At 40.9% G+C, this 23988-nt stretch overlaps 1 protein-coding gene across 1 annotated transcript in view; it reads left to right on the forward strand.

The window, feature by feature from the left end:
- The window catches only part of LOC141128079 (vomeronasal type-2 receptor 26-like), a 49953-nt gene that overhangs the window by 13765 nt on the left and 12200 nt on the right, over positions 1-23988 (forward strand). The window contains exon 3 of the mRNA XM_073615147.1: positions 950-1241. Coding sequence (XP_073471248.1) covers positions 950-1241 — 292 coding nt within the window. The remainder of the gene's footprint in view (positions 1-949; positions 1242-23988) is intronic.

Consider the following 23988-nt stretch of genomic DNA (forward strand, 5'->3'; position numbering starts at 1 on the left):
AGTGCCATTAACCCTAATGCCCCGCACACACGATCTGACTTTCCGACAACAAAACCGTGGATTTTTGTTCGAAGGTTGTTGGCTCCAACTTGTCATGCATACACACGGTCACACAAATGTTGGCCAACAATTGCAAACGTAGTGACGTAAAAGACGTACGGCGAGCCGGTAAAAAGGAAGTTCAATAGTCATGTGATATCTCCATTACGAACACTAGTTTTACAAGACCGAGCGCTTCCGGCTGGTACTTGATTATGAGCATGCGTGAACGTTTGTGCAACGGACTTGTGTACACACGATCAGAAAGTCCGACAACAAAGTTTTGTTGGTGGAAAATTTGAGAACCTGCTAGCCAATATTTGTTGGCAGGAAGTCTGACAACAAATGTTCGATGGAGCATACACACGGTCGGATTCAGCCAACAAGCTCACATCCAACATTTTCGGAAAGTCCGATCGTGTGTACGTAGCAATACAGTCTGTTTTGCACACCCATGAATGAGTTCCTGCTTGTGTGACAACCAGTTTGAAGACATTCTCTACATTATAGACTTAAATTTAGCTAATATAAACTCAGGAGCTTTCCTCAGTTAAGGGAACTGGATGCTGACAATTCTCTTTTTTTGCAGCAGTAATCATTTTTAGCATTAATTTTGGTAAAGTAAACATCCATTCAAAGTTGACCCAAGATGGCTTTTTTTTTCCTCATCAAAAGTGGGGCTCCACTTTAAAGTGAACTTTTCAGCAACGAATTTGGGTTAGTTAGCAAACTTAACACTGAAAAAATGAAATGTTGACATTCAAGGGAAAAAAAATGGCCTTGGATTAGTAAAAGAGCCTTCATAATGACATAGAAGATGTGGGGGTAAACTCTATGTCATATTGTTCATTATATTTTTTTCATATTATCATCATAATATCATATTTTTTCTCTCCTTTTTTCTTCATAGACCTGTACCTCGTTACTACAGATATCTCCTGGCTTATGTGCTTGCTATTAAAGAGATCAACAGTAACTCTGATATTTTACCTAATGTGACTTTGGGGTACCATGCAACTGACTCCTGTAGACATGTGGTTAAAGCCATGGAGGGTGTATTGTGCATTTTATCTGGACAGAGATATGCAGTACCCAACTACTCTTGCCAAAATCATGACAATCTAATTGGTATTATTGGAGATCAATCTTCAGACACATCTTTGCACATAGCTCAGTTATTAAATATGTATGGTTATGCACAGGTATTATATAGCAGGGCCCTTACATGCATTTACTTGTACTCTATTTGTGACCTTTGTCTTCTGCTTTGTTCACCTTCAGAACATATTACATGTTTCACCCGTATTAAGGCTGGAACATGTAACATGTTCCAACTCCTGCCTCCACTCCCTCCTATCCCCCTACCCCCAGCAACAGCGGCCGGGGGTTCTTCTCTCCACAAATGTGGTCACCTTTTAAAAAGAGAGTTGCTGTGCGGGGCTCCACCTACAAAGCTGTGTCATGCCACCGGGGCAGAACAAGGGTGCACACACCGCTTCAGGCAAAAAGTGGACACACCCGGTCCAAGGTGCTAATCCCGGGCGGTTCACCGTAGGCAATATCAAGAAGTGAAGAAAAGATTGATTGCACACTTGAATCCAAAAGATGCTCTAGAAATTTCTTCATTGTCATGAGCCAGACAAGATTGCAATGATGATCAGTTGACGCGTTTCACACGAAAGGAACCGTGCTTGTTCACCAAGGCGGACAGAGCTTCAATGGGATGCAAGGGTGTCAATGAGCGCTCCCATAGTCCATTGACATATCCTCCAGCTTTTAAACAGAAAGGCCGTACATGGGTATGGGATGAAAGCCAGAGAACATTTCTGGCCACATTGCACCCGTGACCTTTTTCTTAAAAATATGCAAAAATTCTGCAAAAATATTTGCATTCATTATTTTTTTTTCCATAAAGGTGAAGTTATCCTTTAATGCTTTAACATAATTATAAGCCATGTATGCCAGATTATATCTTTAATGAGTACATGTCTGGGTGACATGTGTTGAGAATGGGTTCTATAATGATTTGAATAGTTTAAACGTATAAAAATAATGAAAATTTTTTAATAGAACACTGTGCACTACCCCTGAAGGAATTACAGGTTTGGGTTCTACTGTTCCGAATTCCAATGACCGACTAATGGCACCACACTCACTGACACACCTTGAGACTGAAAAGTTTTTTTTTATCTGGGTGGCAGTATCCATCAACGCAAAGAATAACAGAAACAACAGTGAGCAACATGGATTGTGAAACAGTATTACACAATAAAGAAGACGTAGCAAACAATATCACAACAAGTTATGAACAACACCCTAAAATTTGGGACAGATTTCAGGTCCTCATATATCTGGACTAAGAAGAGCCATAGATAATGGGAACTACTCTCCAAAGTCTGACAGGGGTACTGTCCCTCCCTCCCCTGCTGGCCAGTGGCGTCTTTACTAACATTGGCTGGGGGCCGAAGACCTGGGTTGGTGCACTCGCCTCTTCCATTTGGGAAAGGTTCCTTGTAATCCCACAAAGTCAGGTAACACAGCAGCAACAAATGGCATGAGGCCTCTGGGTAGTCATACGTATGCCAGCAAAATCATCCTCTCTTTCAAGTTGGCACCCCACAGCTGCTTCAAGTTGTCCTCTCAGAAACACTGTAGAGTGAAGCTCCTCCTTGGAATCAACAAGTCTGGAACCATAGATTTGAATTAATAATCTGCACAGTCCAAGTTCAGGTGGGCACAATAAGCTTTGTAGTCCAAACGCAGCAAAGTTCAGATCACGACAGGTTCATCAGGAATGCAAAGGGAAACAAACTTTCACTGAATTTCACAGCAGTGACTACAGCATTGGAAGCCCAGTCTACACACAGGAACAATTGCAAATGGACAGCCTCTCATTACATCACTGAAACAGCAACAACTGCTCTCAGCAGCTCAGTCCTTACAGGCAGCACAGCACAGTCCAGACCAGATTGCCCCATCATATTTTGGCAACTGCACAAACTGAATGTTTTCCCCTATTGGAGCAATTTAGATCATGCTTTATTTATTGTTTTGTTTTTTGTTTTTGGGTTCCTCTGGATCAACTGTGAGTGTAGAATTGTGCATATGGAAGTTTTCAATTTGTGTTTTGTTTTTTTTCTATTGGTCGAACTTGATTAATTTGTGTGTCTGTTTCAATCTAACTACAGTATGTAACTGTAACTATGTAAGTTTTCATCTCCAAGAACATGGCTGCTGCTCTACCTATACTGAGGACAGCTGCTCAGCTCAGTGCAGAAATTAAAAAAGAGTGGAGTAACAAACTGCAATTGGAAAATTGTTCTGCAGGCTAAGTTATGTGGCTTTAGCCCAGGATATAACTGTTTATCAAAACATTTCAGCAATATTTTAAAATTGTTTTGTAAAATACTTTTTAAAATCTGTGTTCATCCTTCATTGCATCCCACTGCAGTTAATCTCCTGTAACCTCTTTTCTGTCTGCATGTATTCCAGCCATGGCTGAAGAGCGTTTGCCAGGATGACTTTTCACATGGTGGCAACAGTGGACCATGCTTGCATAATGTGTATCAAGGCAACTATTTGTAGTTTCTATTGGAAACTCATTTGGTAGGGTGACAACAGTGGAGCACAACTGGATAGCAAATATAGAGCATTGTCACCCTATAACAGAAAGAACCTAAACAAGGACCTTCATGGCAGAATCAACTAGCTTTAAGGGCAAAACCTTTTTTTTTTTTTAATCAAAAATAATTTATTCTTGCACTCTGCCTTAAATACTACTGACTTCAGGAGTCTCAGGACACTGCCCTATACTTCAGGACCCCTATAAACTGCCCTACATATTACTGACCCCGGAGAATTATAGTTCTGTTCATCTTATAGAAGAACCTAAACAAGGACCTTCATGGCAGAATCAACTAGCTTTAAGGGCAAAACCTTTTTTTTTTTTCCTTGTCAAAAGAAGTTTATTGAGTATACAATGTTATAAAGATACATAAAGTAAGTTTACAAGGATCTATAAAGTAAGCTCATTGTTTTACAGTAGGGTTTCTATAGGTAAATATAATGAAATTTCAAATATTAAACATTGGGTTTACGTAAACCTAAATTAAAGATATATATCATTTCCTTAGTTACTTTTGTAGGTATTTAAATGATTTATACCTACTATACATATTGTTTACAAGTAGAGTGTATATAGGTCAAATAAATTCTGATAATGAGCTTTAATCGTAAGGTGGAGAAAAGGAAAGAAAAAGAAGAAAAAGGGTTGAAAGGTAGAGGTATGGTCCACAAGGTTGTCCCGCTCGTCAGTTTATTATTCTTTTTAGTTCTCTTTGAAGCCTTAGAATGGGTGTCTCTGTAAGTAATTTAATCTGTTACCATGGCAACAGGACAGAGTCATTGAAGTTTGACAGGAACTGTTGTTTTATCCAAGGATGCCAAAGTTTTTCAAATTTTGGAATTTGATTTTGATCGATGGCTACCATCTTAGCATGGGACATTGTATTATTCATTCTGTGAATTGTTTCTGCTAGTACCAATGTAGGAGATTTCCATGCCTTGGCCACTGTTTGTTTTGCAGCTGTTATTAGTTGGATCATAAGTTTGAATTGAGAGAGTGTTAACCATTCCGGTTTTAGATTAAGTAAAGTTAAATATGGATCTGGTTGTATTATTTTTTTAAATATTTTAGATGCAATCACGAAGACTTCCTTCCAGAAGGTTTGGATTACTGGGCACGTCCACCATATGTGTAAATATGTGCCTATTTCTGGGCATCCTCGAAAACAAAGAGCTGAGGTATTAGGTGAATATTTTGCCACTCTAGCGGGTACAAGGTACCAGCGAGTTAGGACTTTATAATTTGTCTCCAGTGCTAAGATGTTGGGTGAAGATGACTTAGATGTGAGCCATATGTTAGACCAGTCCGTGTCTTCTAAAGTTCGTCCCAGGTCCTCCTCCCACCTCTGAACGTAAGAGGGTCTATTAAGATTTGCTACTCCATATAATTGATTATAAAGTGATGAAATTGTACCTTTAGCAAATGGATCTTTTGTACAGATTGATTCAAAAATGGATAATTGGGATAATGGTGTATCCCCCTTTAGGAATGGTGTATAGAAATTTTTGATTTGGAGATATCTAAATATCTCAGAGTTTGGTAGATCATATTTTTCTCTAAGCGATGGGAATGAAAGGAATGATTTAGATGCTATGAAGTCATTTAGTGTCTGAATGCCTGATGTTGTCCAAGCTTTAAAAGAATTTGGGTAGATCCATGCCGGATAAAAGGCCGGATTTCTGATAAAAGAAAGGAGAGGATTGTGTGGAGATTGTAACTGATATTTGGTTTTTAGTTTATCCCAGAGAGATAAGAAGTGTTTAGTTATGGGATTATGAATTTTAAAGCGGTCTTTAGGATCAAGCCATAATAAATTTGATATTAATAGTGGGTCATTTTCTGAAGCCTCTATAAATACCCATAATGGGATTTCCTGTTTTGCATGGTATTTGGACAGACTGGCCAAATGTGCTGCTCTGTAGTAGTTAGTAAAATTAGGGTATCCCAGGCCTCCTTTATTTTTGGGAAGATGTAGTGTGTGTATAGGTATACGTGGTTTAGAAGAGCCCCATATAAACGAAGTTGCTCTTTTTTGTACTATTCTCAAAAAATAGGAAGGAATTGGAATAGGGAGGACTCTGAATAGATAAAGCAATTTGGGTAGAATAGTCATTTTGATTGCATTAATCTTCCCTATCCAGGATAAAGGAAGTTGCGACCATTGTTTTATTAGATTTGTGATCTGTCTTAATACAGGAGGATAATTGGTTGAGAATAAGTCAGAATGAGATGCTGTTAAATGAATTCCAAGATATGGGATTGATTTTTCTGCCCATGTGAATGGGAGTGCAGCCCTAGCTGGGATCAATTCCATGTTTGTGAGTGAAATATTAAGCATTAGGCATTTCTTAGGATTAATCATAAGGCCGGATAGGGCTGCAAATCCATCAAGAGCTGGTATTAAGTTAGGACCAGAGACCTGTGGTGATGATAGAAAAAGTAATATATCGTCTGCAAATATACATAATTTGTGTGTAATACCTCCTACTTCAATGCCAGTTATAGTTTGGTTTGTTCTGATGTATTGGGCCATGGGTTCGAGTATAAGGGCAAATAATAAGGGAGATAATGGGCAACCCTGTCGGGTACCTCTTTCGATATTAAAGGCTTCAGATTTGTATCCAGCATATTTTATATAGGCTTTGGGTTTATTATATAATGCTTTGATCCATGTTAAAAAGTGGGGTCCAAAACCCCATTTTTGTAATGAATATTGCATATATTGCCAGGATACTGTGTCAAATGCCCTCTTAATATCGAGAGATAGAAAACATAAAGGGATTTTCCGTTTTTTAGCAATATGTGCCAATAACACTGCCCTGCGTATATTATCGCCTGCCTGTCTATTTGGCATGAAGCCTACTTGATCTCTATGTATTAATTTTCCTATAATGCTATTAAGGCGTTTTGCTATTATTTTTGCTAATAATTTAATATCGAGGTTTAACAGAGAGATAGGCCGATAATTCACACAGGAAGTATCATCAGAAAGGGGTTTTGGGATCATACAAACAATTGCCATTAGTGTTTCTTGCCGAAAAGAATGTCCATCTAGAAGTTTGTTAAACGTTTCAGTGAGAATGGGAGAGAGTATTTCTGAGAATGTTTTATAGTATAAAGCCGAGTAGCCGTCTGGGCCTGGTCTTTTGTTAAGTTTTAGGTCTTTTATGGCGTTTGCAACTTCATCTATAGTTATAGGCTCATCCAAACTGCTTTTTTGATTCTGAGATAACTCAGGTAAGGTTATTTTTGAGAAGAAGGATTCAGCCTCTGTAGGATTAAATTCATTGTTTGTCTTATATAAAGTTGCGAGATGTGAGTGAAATTTATGGACTATTTTAACTGGATTACAAGTGTAAACATTTTTTGATAATTTCAAACGTATTGGTTTGAAAGATTTGTTAGTTGAATTTAATGCCCGAGCCAAATATGTACCTGGTTTGTTTGTATTCATGTAGAAATTGTGTTTGGAGCGTTTGAGGGATTTATCAACTGACTCAGTGAGAAATAGATCGTATTCCAATCTAGATTTTTCCAGATGAGATTTTGTACTCTGAGATGGATTATCTTGAAATGATATGTAGGCTGCATTAAAATTGAGTTCTAGTTTTTTTGTTAGATTTTTGCGTTCCCGTTTAAATAGTGCCATTTGTCTTTGTATTGTACCACGCAAGACAGGCTTATGAGCTTCCCACAGTGTTATTGGGGAGATGTCTGTTGTATTATTAATTGATATGTATTCCTTTAAAGCTTGTTCAATGGCCATCTGATGTAGTGGGTGTTTGAGCATTATGTCCGGTAAGTACCACGTTGGGTCATGCGCTTTTGGTATGGCTGAGGCTATAGTAGTGTATACTGCATTATGGTCAGACCACGGAATCGGAATTATATCTGATGCAATAATTTCTGGTATCATTCCTATTGTTAGAAAAATATGATCTATTCTGGTGAAGGTTTGATGAGGGTGCGAGAAATAAGTGAATTTCTTTTTCATTGGGTTACTTTCTCTCCACGAATCTACCAGATTGTATTTGGAAAGAAGTTGAGAAAAAGGTCATCTAGAGGTTATTTTGGATGGTGTAAAAGGTGATTTATCTAGAAATGGGAGGAGGACCTGGTTCGAATCCCCACACATTATCACTGTTCCTATTTTGTGTGTATTAATCACTTGTAATATATGTGAGAGGAATGGTGTAGGTTGTTTGTTAGGAGCGTAGTAGGAAATCACCGTGATTGCTGTATCCATTATATAACCCATGAGTATCAGGTATCTACCTTCTGGGTCTTTAATTTCTGATGATAAGGTGAATGGTGTGGATCGGTGAAATGCAATTAGAGTTCCCCTTTGCTTGGTACAGGCAGAAGCCGTGTAAATTTGTTGATAAAAAGGAGAAATATATTTTGGAGTAGAATCTTTGGTGAAGTGTGTTTCTTGGAGGCATACTATGTGAGCTTTCTTGTTATGAAAAGTACGGAAGGCTTTGGTCCTTTTTTGAGGGACATTTATTCCCTGAACATTCAGGGAAAGTATATTCAGTGGTGCCATGGCAATAGATCAAATAGTTTTGACTTACTTTTTGTTATGCAGAGCTGACTGCGCAGATCAACCTGTGTGGACTGAAGAGATGAATAGATAGAAAAGAAACCAGTGAATTCTGGAGTAAAGAGTAAACAAAAAACATATGAGATTAGATGATACATTGTATAAATTATTTTTTGCAAGTAATCACAATTTACCCGTGAAAGAGAATAAATATCTCTCTCAGGGGAATAAGTGCCTTCGTCACACTCCCACATAATATGGTTGGGAGAATGAGGAGGGCTAATGGGGGTACACGGATCTTCCGCTTACAGGAGAGAAGTGCTATGTCAAAAGACATCAAAATGATGTTTCATTAATTGGAGTGCAGAATATAGTTTTTGTTGAAATTATTTATTCCAGGGTGGTTGTATATGGTTAGTCTTGCCCTAGGCTAAATAATTCAGTTAGAAAGGTACTGTTAATAACTTTGGTATTGATGAAGATAGTTTGAATTATTTTGGGATTTTAACCCTTTTAGAGTAAACAATTACATATTTTATTCATATGCAACTGTTTAGATATGTTAACTCATAAAATTGAGGTTATATTGCTTCAGATTAGAATAAACAAAAACATAATTCTAGGAAGTAGTTAGGTAATAATATATTTGTTTTAAGAAAAGAAAGAAAAAGCTTCCATTACTTCTGGATTATTGAACATATTTGTCCTAAAAAGTAATAAATCTATTGTTATTACCTGATAATATATAACTGAACAAGAATTTCCTTATTTCACTTATATATTCTAAGGCTATATGAATCAGAAGTAATAAGAAATATAACTGGAATGTAACATGATCCCACACAGTGTGTGACTATCAGAATGCAGTTACATTCAGTTATAAATATAGGTTTTTTTTATAGAGAACCATCTCTTAGTATAATAAATGAAGAGATATCAGGAATTAGGATGTCAGTCCATTGAATCTTCTTGGTCCATGGATGATGTGGCATAACGGCCTCTTTTGTGAGAATGATGATTCCCATTTTGTTCTGAAATTTTCTGGGTGCTGCCTGAAGGTGAAGATGATGCCATTCTTCTGCGTGTGGGTTCTGTCAGATTTAATTTTAAAAGGGTTTGTTGTAGTTCATCTGCTGATCTGCTTCTGTAAATTGTACCTTGGTAGTTAAATCTGACTGAAAAGGGGAAGCCCCATTGATACATAATGTTGTGGCGTTGCAGTTCCATTAGTTGGGGTTTCATGGATCGTCTTTTAGTAATAGTAAGTTGGGATAGGTCAGCAAAAATTTGATAATTGTGTCCTTGAAAATTAAGTTCCTTTTTTTCTCTTGCAGCAATTAGTATTTGTTCTTTCGTTCTGTAATAATGAAATTTTGTGATTATATCACGTGGGGGTCCATCTTTCTTTTTGGCTGTGAGGGCTCTGTGTACTCTGTCCAGTTCTAAACGTTCAATAGGGATATCTGGCTTTAGTTCTTGTAATAGAGCAGTAATAGTAGATTGCAGGTCTGTCACAGTTTCAGGTATTCCCCTTATGCGCAAGTTTGAACGTCTGGCTCTATTTTCGTAATCTTCGAGCTTAGTTTGAAGTATTAAATTCTCTTTTTTTAATTGTTCCAATTCTGTTATATTTTCTTGGGTTGTAATTTCAATTTCATCCATTTTTATTTCTAAGGCTGCGGTGCGGTTTCCCAGCTCTCTTATTTCTTTGGTTAGGCTTTTTGTTATTTGGTCTGAGGTTTGTTTTAAAGCCTTATGAAGCATCTTTTCAAATTGTAATAATATTACTGGGGATGCTGAGGAGGCTTGTGGAGAAGTTTGTGAGAGGATTTGTTCTGTATCTGACTCAAATGGAGAGTCTTGCTGTGACATTTTCTGTCTGTGAGAGCGCCCTGATGCTGTATCTTGTGAGGTGACTGGAGCTGCTTCAGCTGCAGTGAGTGCCTGTGAGCTCTTTGTGAGGTGATTTTTATTTCTGCCACGGTTTCCTCCCAGTACCATATTTCCTGCCCAAACTTTCACAGTTTGTTCCCAGGGGCAAAAAGGTTCAAATGGATACCTTTTGAGCCTGCAGGCTCCGCTTTGTCCTTCTCTTCTCTCCTCAGCGGTGTGGAGCTCTAACAATGCATGTCTGCTCCGCTAGGCTCCGCCTCCTGCCCCCCGACCTTTTTTTTTTTTAAATCAAAAATAATTTATTCTTGCACTCTGCCTTAAATACTACTGACTTCAGGACACTGCCCTATACTCCAGGACCCATATAAACTGCCCTACATATTACTGACCCCTGAGAATTATAGTTCTGTTCATCTTATAGAATGCACGTTAGTGCATCTTTGGTAACAACCTGCCCATTGGGCAGATGACAAATAGATTGCACCTCCACTGTGCAACCCTCAGTTTGAAGTTGTCCTCCCCCCCATATGAAGAGCGGTTCAGGGAAGCAACATAGTGATGTGTCCTTCCGCACTGATCCCAACTGATCTACCTCTCAAGTCAATCCCAAGCACTTGTATGTGACTATACAAATGAACACCAAACAAGAAGAGAGAGTGGAGGGTCGCTGAGGATTAGCATGCCAAAACGGGTAACTAAGACTCATAGCCTCTTTCATGTTCTGTTTCTTATATGGGGGAAATGGCACTTTCCCCTATAAACGACTTACCCTTGAACATTGCTCTACAAGCTACTGACCCCTGTGCTAATCCCTACAAACTACCAAGCCTTGTACTCTACACTACAAACCACTGACCCCTGTTTGCCCCTTCTACACTGTCCTACACACTACTGATCTCTACACTCTACACTACCCTACATACTACTTAACCCTGTACACTACCCTACATACTACTGATCTCTGTACACTGCCTTACATAATACTGACCCTTGTACTCTGTCCTACTCATCACAAACCCTGGTACACTGCCCTACATACTACTGACTCCTGTACACTGCTTAAATGCTACTGACTAAGGATGAGCCCGATGTTCGAGTTGAACGTTCGCCCAATAGCAATTTGGGGCGTTCTCTGCAAATTCGAAAGCCGCGGAACACCCTTTAAATGTCTATGGAAGAAATCAAAAGTGCTAATTTTAAAGGCTTATATGCATGGTATTGACATAAAAACGTGTTTGGGGACCCAGGTCCTGCCCAAGGGGACATGTATCAATGCAAAAAAAAAGTTTTAAAAACGGCCGTTTTTTCGGGAGCAGTGATTTTAATAATGCTTAAAGTGAAACAATAAAAGTGAAATATTCTAAAACTTTATGGACAAAAAAAATAAAAGTGAAATATTCCTTTAAATTTCGTACCTGGGGATGTCTATATTATGCCTGTAAAGTGGCGCATTTTTCCCGTGTTTAGAACAGTCCCTGCACAAAATGACATTTCTAAAGGAAAAAAATCATTTAAAACTACTTGTGCCTATAATGAATTGTCGGGTTCGGCAATACAGATAAAAAAAGTCATTGAAAAAAACGGCATGGGATCCCCCCATTCCATTACCAGTCCCTTTGGGTCTGGTATGAATATTAAGGGGAACCCCAAACCAAAATTTAAAAAAAAAAATTGCGTGGGGGTTCCCCCAAATTCCATACCAGGCCCTTCAGGTCTGGTATGGATATTAAGGGGAACCCTGTGCCAAAATTTAAAAAAAAAATGGCGTGGGGGTCCCCCTCAAAATCCATACCAGACCCTTCAGGTCTGGTATGGATTTCAAGGGGAACCCCACGCTAAAATTAAAAAAAAATGGCGTGGGGGTCCCCCCAAAAATCCATACCAGACCCTTATCCGAGCACGCAACCTGGCAGGCCGCAGGAAAAGAGGGGGGGACGAGAGAGCACCCCCCTCCTGAACTGTACCAGGCCACATGCCCTCAACATGGGGAGGGTGCTTTGGAGTAGCCCCCCAAAGCACCTTGTTCCCAAGTTGATGGGGACAAGGGCCTCATCCCCACAACCCTTGCCCTGTAGTTGTGGGGGTCTGCGGGCTTATCAGAATCTGGAAGCCCCTTTAACCCCCAGATCCCGGCCTCCCCCCTGTGAAATGGTAACGGGGTACAAATGTAACATTTCACAAAAAAAGTGTCAAAATGGTAAAAATGACAAGACACGGCTTGGGACAAGTCCTTTATTAAAAAATAAAAATGTCCCACAAAGTCTTCTCGTTTTCTTGCTCCGCAAACCCATGACCGACCCACCTCCATGGGAGGCTCCCACCATATGACGCATGTTTGCTTTTCAACTGAGGGCGGGGCCACACCGTGATGTTCCTGGGTGACCCTGCCCCCCTCTGACACACGGGGACTTCCCTATGGCTTTCCCAGGGCGTCAGAGGGGGGCGGGGCCACCTGTTTATGTACTGTGTGGCCCCGCCCCCTTGGACTCCCTGGGAAAGCCATAGGGAAGTCCCTGTGTGTCAGAGGGGGTGGGGTCACCCGGGAACATCACGGCGTGGCCCTGCCCTCAGTTATAAAAGAACTCTCAAAGCAAAGACATGTCATAAGGCGGGAGCCTCCCATGGAGGCGGGTCGGTCACGTTTTTTCTTTTATTCGGTCCATCGACGGAGCAAGAGAAGAAGAAGACTTCGTGGGACATTTTTATTTTTTTATTTTTAATAAAGGACTTGTCCCAAGCCGTGTCTTGTCATTTTTACCATTGTGACACTTTTTTTGTGAAATGATAGGTACATTTTTTCCCCGTTACCATTTCACACAGGGGGGAGGCCAGGATCTGGGGGTGCGATAAGCCCCCGCCCGCAGACCCCCACAACCACCGTGTAAGGGTTGTGGGGATGAGGCCCTTGTCCCCATCAACATGGGCACAAGGTGCTTTGGGGGGCTACCCCAAAGCACCCTCCCCATGTTAAGGGCATGTGGCCCGATACGGTTCAGGAAGGGTCGCTCTCTCATCCCCCCCTCTTTTCCTGCGGCCTGCCAGGTTGCGTGCTCGGATAAGGGTCTGGTATGGATTTTTGGGGGGACCCCATGCCATTTTTAAAAAAATTTTGGCACTTTTTTGGGAACCAGCGATGTTAAGGCTGGATTTACACAGGTTCGGCTGCGGTTTGCAATCCGGTGTCCTGTGCGTTTCTGTTCACCAGTTCAGGTGCGATTAAGGTGCAAATGTTTCCCTGAATTTGCACCTAAACTGGACCCAGAAACACAAAGGACCCTTTTCAAATTCGCACTGCAGCCACCCCGGGCATGTGTGAACCGGCTGCATTAAAAGCCGGTCACACTCACATGTTATACAAATTGGATGCGATATAAAACACATCTAATTCTCTTATATGTGAACTCAGCCTAATACAGTGATCAGTGCTAAAAATATGCACTGTCACTGTACTAATGACACTGACTAGGAAGGGGTTAACATCAGGGGCGATCAAAGGGTTAAATGTGTGCCTAGCCAGTGTTTTATTGTAGTGGGGGAGGTGCCAATACTAGGGGAACCATTAATTGGTGTCCCTGATTTGCATAGTACTGTACTGACAGAATGGCAATCTGCCTTCTTTACATGTCTGCCTGTTTACCTGACAGGTGCCGGTGGTCATTGAGTCCTTGGGGCCCGCTGATCAGCGGGAGCTAGAGGTGTTGGGCTACCTGCTCAGTAGTTCACATTATTTATTGATTGCTATATTTATATTTATAATTTGAGGTCATATTCATGTCAGACATAGCCTTTTGGTTTCTTATGGTAAATCCAGGGAGAGTAGCGCTGTGAGCCGAACATCTTTCTGGTGTAAAGCTTTTTTTATTTGTTTTGACACAGTCTGAATATGGGCCAAATCCTGCTAAAAAGGGCCATCTTTAACACAGGGCAAAAGGGGCAGCTGCTCCGGGCCCAGTCATTGTTATGGGGCCCAAAGCAGCTGCCCACACTGCCTACAAATAGTTAAGTGGATTAGGGAGGGGCCAAGAAAATGTTTGCTCAGGGTCCAATCAGTATTAAAGACGTCCCTGCTGCTAAATCAACTAAAATTCGAGCTGCGGGTGGTCCTGTCAGCACTCTTCCCATAGTTGCCAACATTCTCAGAAAACGTTTGTAGGCGGAGTATTATTTTAATTAGGGGTGGGGCATTCATTTGTAAGCATGGCCTAGATTGAATGGAAAATATGGAACTCGTAGGGCGAAAAATGGGCGTGGTTTAAACTATGCTAACTATATACCCTGACGCTCTTTTGTGCTTATATTTACAGCTATATACCAGTCCAATTGTGCTATATACCTTATAGTGGTCGGTCAGCCATTGCTGATTCATTCATCACTGGCTGGGTGCTCCTGCAGTAGCTTTTACTTTCCCATTTCCAGATTTGTTCGGCCATGAGTGGTCAATGTGCCCCTTTCTTCCACCCTGGAGTGGTTCTGATTGCCCGCGGACCCAGAGGGGTACAGATGTTAATTCAATCTCCTTCCTCGTGTGTCCGGTTTTGGTTGATCTGCTTGTGTAAGTACACTCAACCCATTGTCTTATCTTCATGAGTTTTGGTTTAGCATGTAAACCATTGTTCAAAGAGGAAATCTAATAGGCAATTTTTCTTTTTCATTATCAGTTTTATTGTTGTACTAATTTCTATTATATTTGCATTGTAGAAAAATTAACAATTGTTATAAGTGACATTATGCCTCTGAAGAAGGACGTCCTCGTCCGAAACATGTCAGGCGTCATTTCTGGCATTGATCTCTGCTAGCCCGGAATTTCTGTACAGGGCAGCTAAGTCTCATGTCTACTATGTCTGTAATGTCTACATTTTTATGACTAAACTTTTTTGATACTTGTACGTTATCTGAATTATATACTATATACTGTGAATAATAAATATATTTTTTTACCATACATTTGGTCCGTCATCTAAAATCCTGAGGGGTTATACCGTGCCTTGTGCACTAGGTTGTTCTTTTGCTGATATATTGGATCGGACCGACCAAATGTTTATGCACGCACTGCTAATCCCTACCATATTGAAATACAAAACGGAAATGTCAGTAACCACTCACTATAAACCAACTGATATTATATTCTTTTTTTTTTATTAGATCAGCTATGGTGCAACAGATCCCGTTTTAACCAATAAGCTGCTCTACCCATCCTTCTTCCAAACACTCCCGGGTGATCAGACCCAGTGTCTGGCAATCATTAAGCTGTTGAAACATTTTGGTTGGACATGGATTGGTGTTATTACATCTGAAGATGATGCTGGAGAGAAACAAAGTCAAGAGCTAACCAAACAGGCTGCTGAACATGGCATCTGTATTGAGTATACAATAAGCTTACCTTCTGGTCAGACCAGTAAACAACGGTTTAACCTAAATAAGAGAAAACAGACCATTTACATTTCGACTTCTAATGTTGTTGTACTCTGTGGCACTGTATCATTGTTCCCAATATATTTTATTGAAAGTGAAAGCAGGTTTGGTCATGTAAAGACATTAGTTGTTTCAGCAAATCCAATTCCTCAGCTTACACTTAATGTAGAAGGAAAATCTTCACTCCATGGAAGTCTGATATTTTCACCAAACACTAAAACAATCCCAGATTTAAAAACATTTTTAGAGGAGACGACCCTAACAAATAATCCAGGTGACACTTTATTGGAATTCATAACTGCAATTTACTTTGAATGCGCAACTTCCAATTCCATACTTAATAAGGCAATTGAATTCTATTATGGAAATAAACTTCACAAATGTAACCACAGTATTTATTTAGCTGGACTTCCCAAATTCATATTTTACACTGAGTGCTTTGGAACAGCTTACCAAGTTTATCGATCTGTTTATGCCATGGCACATGCTTTGCATGAAATGCGATTATACACATCTAAGAACCTTAACTCGAACACAGGCAACTATAGATATATGCTAAAGGTGAGGCTCAAAAATATATGTTAAGTGAGGTTCAAAATGATCAGGGAGTCAACCATTGGGAGCTACATGAAGGCCAGTGATCAGAATGGAGAAAGGCTGTTAGAGACTTCCCTGGAGCAGTTTTATACAGACAGATATCTAGCAGTTGTTTAGGCATGGTTGTCCATTTGGAAAAATATATATAAAATTAGTCCCGCGCTTAGGATAAAGAGGTATGCAGCCTCCCCTAATTACACCCCCTAAAAGGGAGGGTAAAATAATATAGAAAAAAAAAAAGAGTAAGGGGTAATTGGCGCTCCCTGAACTAGTATGAGTGGACCCTATATGAGTCAGATTAACACCTGTATGTGTTGTGCTGCAAACCACCCAAAATTAATTAAGTAGATATAATTATGATTACCAAATTGCCATATTAAGGTGAATATACATATAACCGTATATGGTGAATATATGAATTCCTGGTATGCAATCAATATATAACACTAGCCGTAATGGCTATATGAGTATAAGTAAAAGTATACATATAATTAACAAAGTGCCATATAAAGTGAATGTAAGTGAGAACTTATGTGAGTGAATATATATATAACTTCATGGTAATTGCAATCAATATATAACATTGGCCATAATGAACCAATACATGGGGAAAAAACAAAGATATTCCCCTGCTAACACCAAGATCTCAGCACCAAAAATTGACCGTGATATGTCAAAGAAAGGCCGAGAAAAATATGGTAATAATAAATGCATACAAATCACATAAAAATTAGTCCAAGTGATAAGTGTCCAACTCAGTGAAAGACATCAAAGTGAAAATCCAAACAAATAGATGTTGTAGATTGCAATATGAAAAAAAAGAGAAGTAAAAAATAAAAAATAAAAATGAAAAATATATAAAAAATAAATAAAGTGAAGCTACAAAATGGCAAAAAGTTCATGCAGGAATGGGACTCTTGTGCTTCATCAAAATACAGTGACTTCTGTGATCCCCCTTAAGGGTCCCCACTCACCAGCATCCAGTACCCCTGCAGGGGTGACAGGCGTATATCAGTAAAGGTGGATGGCCTTCTGTATCCGCTCAAAACGCCCGTATGGGTCCCCTATACACTACAGCCTCCAGCACCGTATCCGGGAGAAGTTACACCGGCTCCTTGTGATCACATACTCATAGGAAAAGACAGAGCTCCCATAGTGTAGTAATTAAAAGGCTTTATTTAAACTAATTAAAAACAAATAATACCCACAAAGTGGACAGCCTAAAAGGACATTACAGCATATGGTAGATAGCAGTACACAGGAAGCGATCAGCGCTCTCAGCGTGCATCTCAACTGCGCTTCAAGCTCCCTGTTTACTACCGGGTATGACGTAAGCGCGTAGCTCCAACTTACGCATTTCGTCATCAACGTTGTCAACGGCGTACCCATTATACTACGTCCTCAGAGTATATAAGGTGAGCGGGCACGCAAGATCCTCCCCATACTCCTCCCACGGGTGGCACGAATAGGTGTCCAATACCAGAACCATGTATTGGTTCATTATGGCCAATGTTATATATTGATTGCAATTACCAGGAAGTTATATATATTCACTCATATAAGTTCTCACTTACATTCACTTTATATGGCACTTTGTTGATTATATGTATACTTTTACTTATACTCATATAGCCATTACGGCTAGTGTTATGTATTGATTGCATACCAGGAATTCATATATTCACCATATACGGTTATATGTATATTCACCTTTATATGGCAATTTGGTAATCATAATTATATCTACTTTATTAATTTTGGGTAATTTGCAGCACAACACATACAGGTGTTAATCGGACTCATATCACCCATACTAGTTCAGGGAGCGCCAATTACCCCTTACTCTTTTTTTTCTATGGTTGTCCATTTGATATGTGGTCTGGACATCTATAGCTAAGCTCACAATCAAGTGACTTTCACTGGAACCCATGATAAATGCTTAAGGGTCCTTGCTCAGGCTATCAAGGTCTGATGAGTTGGATGCCATTTACTGTTGAGGGTGCAGGCTGAGGAGAGGTCCATCCAGATCCAAAGCACACTGCAGAAAAAGGAAGAGATATCCCAGCCACCGCACATCTCACCCGACCCGAATGGTTAGCAGGTAAATGCAGCCTCGGCTCGATTCATCAATGACCATATCCCCAACGTGTTTCTCTCCACCCCAAGGCTTAATCATCTCCATGATTAAGCCATGGGACAGGGCAAAACACATTGGGGGACATGGTCTAGCTGAAAAAAGCTGATGCTGCTTTTACCTGCTAACCACTCGAGTCAGGTGAGGTGTGCGGTGGCTGGGCTATCTCTTGCTATTTCTGAAGCAGGCTTTCGCTGTAATATGTAACTAATCGGTTTTCTAATATTTAATCGACTGCTGCTCCTGCTGTCTCCTCTGGACCTTGCTATTCACCTCTTGTTTTTAGTTCTTGTTGCTTCTCCTTGGCCTACCTTTATATCTGTTTCTGCTGTTCCCCCCTTTTTTTCTACAAATTTCTCTGGGTCTTCCTGCTCTTTAAAGTTCTTTCTTGTCCTGGCACAGTGCTCAACTATGCATCCAGGCTTGCCATTCATATGGGGCTGGTGACTAAGCATGCCTACATGATTAGCTGTTTCACTTGCTGGCAGCAGCCATGTAAACACTAAACAAACTTCTCATCACCTTTCAGCTCCATTCATGATAGAAGAGAGGGAGGAACAATAGCTCCTCGCTTTCCTCTGTGGACAGCCGACTCGACTATTTGCAACGGCCCTGGGGTGGAACAGGAGAGCCCAGGAACAGTGGCGGATGATAGTGGGAGGGGGTGCCCCCTTCCAAGTCCTGTAAAATTGATTGGGTGGCTGTAGAGCCACTGGGATCACTTTTACCTGATACTTTCAGAGCTGTCGCACTTTGAATGACAGTTGCGTAGTCATGAAACACTGCACCCATATGAAGTTATTATAATTTTTTCATACAAATAGAGCTTTCTTTTAGTGGTATTTAATGACCACTGGGTTTTTTTTATTTTTTGCTGAACAAACGAAAAAAGACTGAACATTTTGAAAAAAAAACCTTTTTTTTAGTTTCTATTGTAAAATTTTTTTAAAAAGTTATTTTTTTCTCCTTTACTAAAGTGCCCTGATGAGGCTGCACTGATATGCATCACTGATGGACACTGATATACGGCAATAATGGGCACTGATACCCAGCACTGATGGGCACTGATGGGGCTGCACTGATAATCAGTTTACTGGCTTTGTAATGCCTTGCAAAAGTATTCACCCTCTTGACTTTTTACCTATTTTGTTACATTACAGCCTTTAGTTCAATGTTTTTTTAATCTCCATTATATGTGATGGATCAGAACACAATAGTCTAAGTTGGTGAAGTAAAATTTGAAAAATATATACATAAAACAATTTTTCAGAAATAAAAAAATGATAATTGGCTTGTGCGTATGTATTCACCCCCTTTGTTATGAAGCCCATAAAAAGCTCCGGTGCAACCAATTACCTTCACATAATTAGTGGAATGATGTCCACCTGTGTGCAGTCTGTCACATGATCTGTCATTACATATACACACACCTTTTTGAAAGGCCCCAGAGGCTGCAACACCTAAGCAAGAGGCACCACTAACCAAACACCAAACACTGCCATGAAGACCAATGAACTCTCCAAATAAGTAGGGATGAGCTTCGAGTTCGATTCGAACTCATGTTCGACTCGAACATTGGCTGTTCGCCAGTTCTCCGAACAGCGAACAATTTGGGGTGTTCGCGGCAAACTTGAAAGTCTATGGGAGATATCAAAAGTGCTAATTTTAAAGGCTTATATGCATAGTATTGTCATAAAAAGTGTTTGGGGACCTGGGTCCTGCCCCAGGGGACATGGATCAATGCAAAAAAAAGTTTTAAAAAACGGCCGTTTTTTCAGGAGCATTGATTTTAATAATGCTTAAAGTGAAACAATAAAAGTGTAATATTCCTTTAAATTTCGTACCTGGGGCGTGTCTATAGTATACCTGCAAAGGGGCGCATCTTTCCTTTGTTTAGAACAGTCTGACAGCAAAATGACATTTCAAAGGAAAAAAAGTCATTTAAAACTACTCACGGCTATTAATGAATTGCTGGTCCGACAATACACATAAAAGTTCATTGATAAAAACGGCATGGGAATTCCCCACAGGGGAACCCCAAACCAAAATTTAAAAAAAAATGACGTGGGGGGGGTCCCCCTAAATTCCATACCAGGTCCTTCAGGTCTGGTATGGATATTAAGAAGAACCCCGGCCAAATTTTTTTTTTAAAATGGCGTGGGGTCCCTCTCAAAATCTATACCAGATCCTTCAGGTCTAGTATGGATTTTAAGGGGAACCCCACGCCAAAATTAAGAAAAAAAATGGCGTGGGGTCCCCCCCAAAATCCATACCAGACCCTTATCCGAGCACGCAACCTGGCAGGCCGCAGGAAAAGAGATGGGGACGAGAGCGCCCCCCCCCTCCTGAACCATACCAGGCCACATGCCCTCAACATTGGGAGGGTGCTTTGGGGTAGCCCCCCAAAACACCTTGTCCCCATGTTGATGGGGACAAGGGCCTCATCCCCACAACCCTTGCCCGGTGGTTGTGGGAGTCTGCGAGCGGGGGCTTATCGGAATCTGGAAGCCCCCTTTAACAAGGGGACTCCCAGATCCCGGCCCTCCCCCCTGTGTGAAATGGTAAGGGGGTACAAAAGTACCCCTACCATTTTTCAAAAAAAGTGTCAAAAATATTAAAAATGACAAGAGACAGTTCTTGACAATTCCTTTATTTATTGTAAAAGGATGTTGTTGTTGTCCGCCTACCTAAACATCACTCCGCACCTTGGACTAAGTCAAAAATGGTATGCTTGTAGCATGAACAAAAGAAAAAGCAGCTACTTAAATGATTGAAATATAAATAGGCAATAAAACAATTAACGTCAATGTTGATGGGGACAAGGGCCTCATCCCCACAACCCTTGCCCGGTGGTTGTGGGGGTCTGCGGGCGGGGGGCTTATCGGAATCTGTAAGTCCCCTTTAACAAGGGGACCCAGAATTGGAGATCTATAGTAGCTTCAGCAGCTGTGTTCTGTATGAGGGGGGAACTCCTTCCACCAAGCACTTCACCACGCGAGGGGGGGAAATCCCCAATGGGAATACACTCACCAGAAATTCAGCCAACAAGAGCCTTTGATAACAATAGCAGTTCTCCACTTTTTCTAAACGACCACCAGATATCAGTAATACTCTCGGTTACTCCAGCAAGACATATGGGAGGAATAGAATGTCCACATAGTATGATATTGCTAAAAACATTTTATTCAGCTAAAATCATAAAAACAACCCCCCATAAGAATATGCGTACCAGAGAATATACAATATAGAGCAAATATGCTATTGTTATCAAAGGCTCTTGTTGGCTGAATTTCTGGTGAGTGTATTTGGGGAGTCCCCCCCTCATGTGGTGAAGTGCTTGGTGGAAGGAGTTCCCCCCTCTTACAGAACACAGCTGCTGAAGCTACTATAGATCTCCACTTCTACTGAATTTCTCATATAAAGAACTGTATATGAAAGCGGGTCCATGCGTTTTGGGCACGAAGCGCTGCTGCAATAAGACACTATTCATTTAAGACTTTTCATTGCTGTTTATTGTTTTATTGCCTATTTAAATTCCTTTATTTAAATGCTTCTTCTATCTTCTATCTTCTTTCTTCTATCTTCTATCTTCCTTCGGTTTCTTCTTCTTCTTCTGGTTCTTCTGGTTCTTGTTCTGGTGTTCTCGTCTGGCATCTTCCTCCGCGGGGTCTTCTTCCCTTCGTCTTCTGGGCCGCTCCGCATCCACCATGATGGGAGGCTCCCGCTGTGTGACGCTTCTCCTCTTCTGGTGGTTCTTAAATAACGGAGGGTGGGGCCACCCGGTGACCCCGCCCCCCTCTGACGCACGGGGACTTGACAGAGACTTCCCTGTGGCATTCCCCATGATGTCAGAGGGAGGCGGGGTCACGTAAGAGGAGAAGCGTCACACAGCGGGAGCCTCCCATCATGGTGGATGCAGAGCGGGCCAGAAGACGAAGGGAAGAAGACGCCGCGGAGGAAGATGCCGGACGAGAACACCGGAGGAAGAACCAGAAGAACCAGAAGAACCAGAAGAAGAAGAAGATGGGGGAAGAAACCGAATTAAGATAGAAGAAAGAAGATAGAAGAAGCATTTAAATAAAGGAATTGTCAAAAACTGTCTCTTGTCATTTTTAACATTTTTGACACTTTTTTTGTGAAATGGTAGGAGTACTTTTGTACCCCCTTACCATTTCACACAGGGGGAGGGCCGGGATATGGGGGTCCCCTTGTTAAAGGGGGCTTCCAGATTGCGATAAGCCCCCCCGCAGACCCCCACAACTACCGGCAAAGGGTTGTGGGGATGAGGCCCTTGTCCCCATCAACATGGGGACAAGGTGTTTTGGGGGGCTACCCCAAAGCACCCTCCCAATGTTGAGGGCATGTGGCCTGGTACGGTTGAGGAGGGGGGCGCTCTCTCATCCCCCCTCTTTTCCTGCGGCCTGCCAGGTTGCGTGCTCAGATAAGGGTCTGGTATGGATTTTTGGGGGGACCCTACGCCATTTAAAAAAAAATTTTGGCCTGGGGTTCCCCTTAAAATCCATACCAGACCTGAAGGATCTGGTATAGATTTGAGGGGGACCCCACGCCATTTTTAAAAAAAAATTTTGGCCAGGTTCCCCTTAAAATCCATACCAGACCTGAAGGGCCTGGTATGGAATTTAGGGGGACCCCCATGTCATTTTTTTTTAACATTTTGGTTTGGGGTTCCCCTGTGGGGAATTCCCATGCCATTTTTATCAATGAACTTTTATGTGTATTGTCGGACCGGCAATTCATTAATAGCCGCGAGTAGTTTTAAATGACTTTTTTTCCTTGTTTTAAATTTCCTTTTTTGCTGTCAAACTGTTCGAAACTCGGGAAACATGCGCCCCTTTACAGGCATACTATAGACACCCCCCAGGTATGAAATTTAAAGGAATATTACACTTTTATTGTTTCACTTTAAGCATTAAAATCACTGCTCCCAAAAAAAACGGCCGTTTTTAAAACTTTTTTTTGCATTGATCCATAAGGGTCTGGTATGGATTTTGGGGGGGACCCCCACGCCATTTTTTTTTATTTTGGTGCGTGGTTCCCCTTAAAACCCATACCAGACCTGAAAGGTCTGGTATGGATTTTGAGGGGGACCCCTACGCCATTTTTTTTTTTAATTTCGGTGCGGGGTTCCCCTTAATATCCATACCAGACCTGAAGGGACTGGTAATCAACTGGGGGGATCCCTTGCCATTTTTTTCATGACTTCTTTTATCTGTACTGCTGGGATCGACAATTCATTATAGCCGGTGCTAGCGATAAGTTTTACATGACTTTTTTTTCCTTTAGAAATGTGATTTTGTGCAGTGACTGTGCTAAATACGGGAAACATGCACCACTTTATAGGCATACTATAGACACTCCCCAGGTACGAAATTTAAAGGAATATTTCACTTTTATTGTTTCACTTTAAGAATTATTAAAATCACTGCTCCTGAAAAAACTGACATTTTTAAAACTTTTTTTGTATTAATACATGTCCCCTGGGGCAGGACTCAGGATCCCAAACACTTTTTATGACAATAACTTGCATATAAGCCTTTAAAATTAGCACTTTTGATTATTCATGTTCGTGTCTCATAGACTTTAACGGTGTTTGCTTGTTCGAACAAACAGGGGGGTGTTCGGCTCATCCCTACAAATAAGTAAGGGACAATGTTGTTGAGAAGTACAAGTCAGTTAGGAAAGAACATGGCACAACAGCAAACCTGCCAAGAGACGGCAAACCTG

Source organism: Aquarana catesbeiana, linkage group LG01, assembly GCF_042186555.1.
Source record: "Aquarana catesbeiana isolate 2022-GZ linkage group LG01, ASM4218655v1, whole genome shotgun sequence".
Classification (NCBI taxonomy): Eukaryota; Metazoa; Chordata; class Amphibia; order Anura; family Ranidae; genus Aquarana; species Aquarana catesbeiana.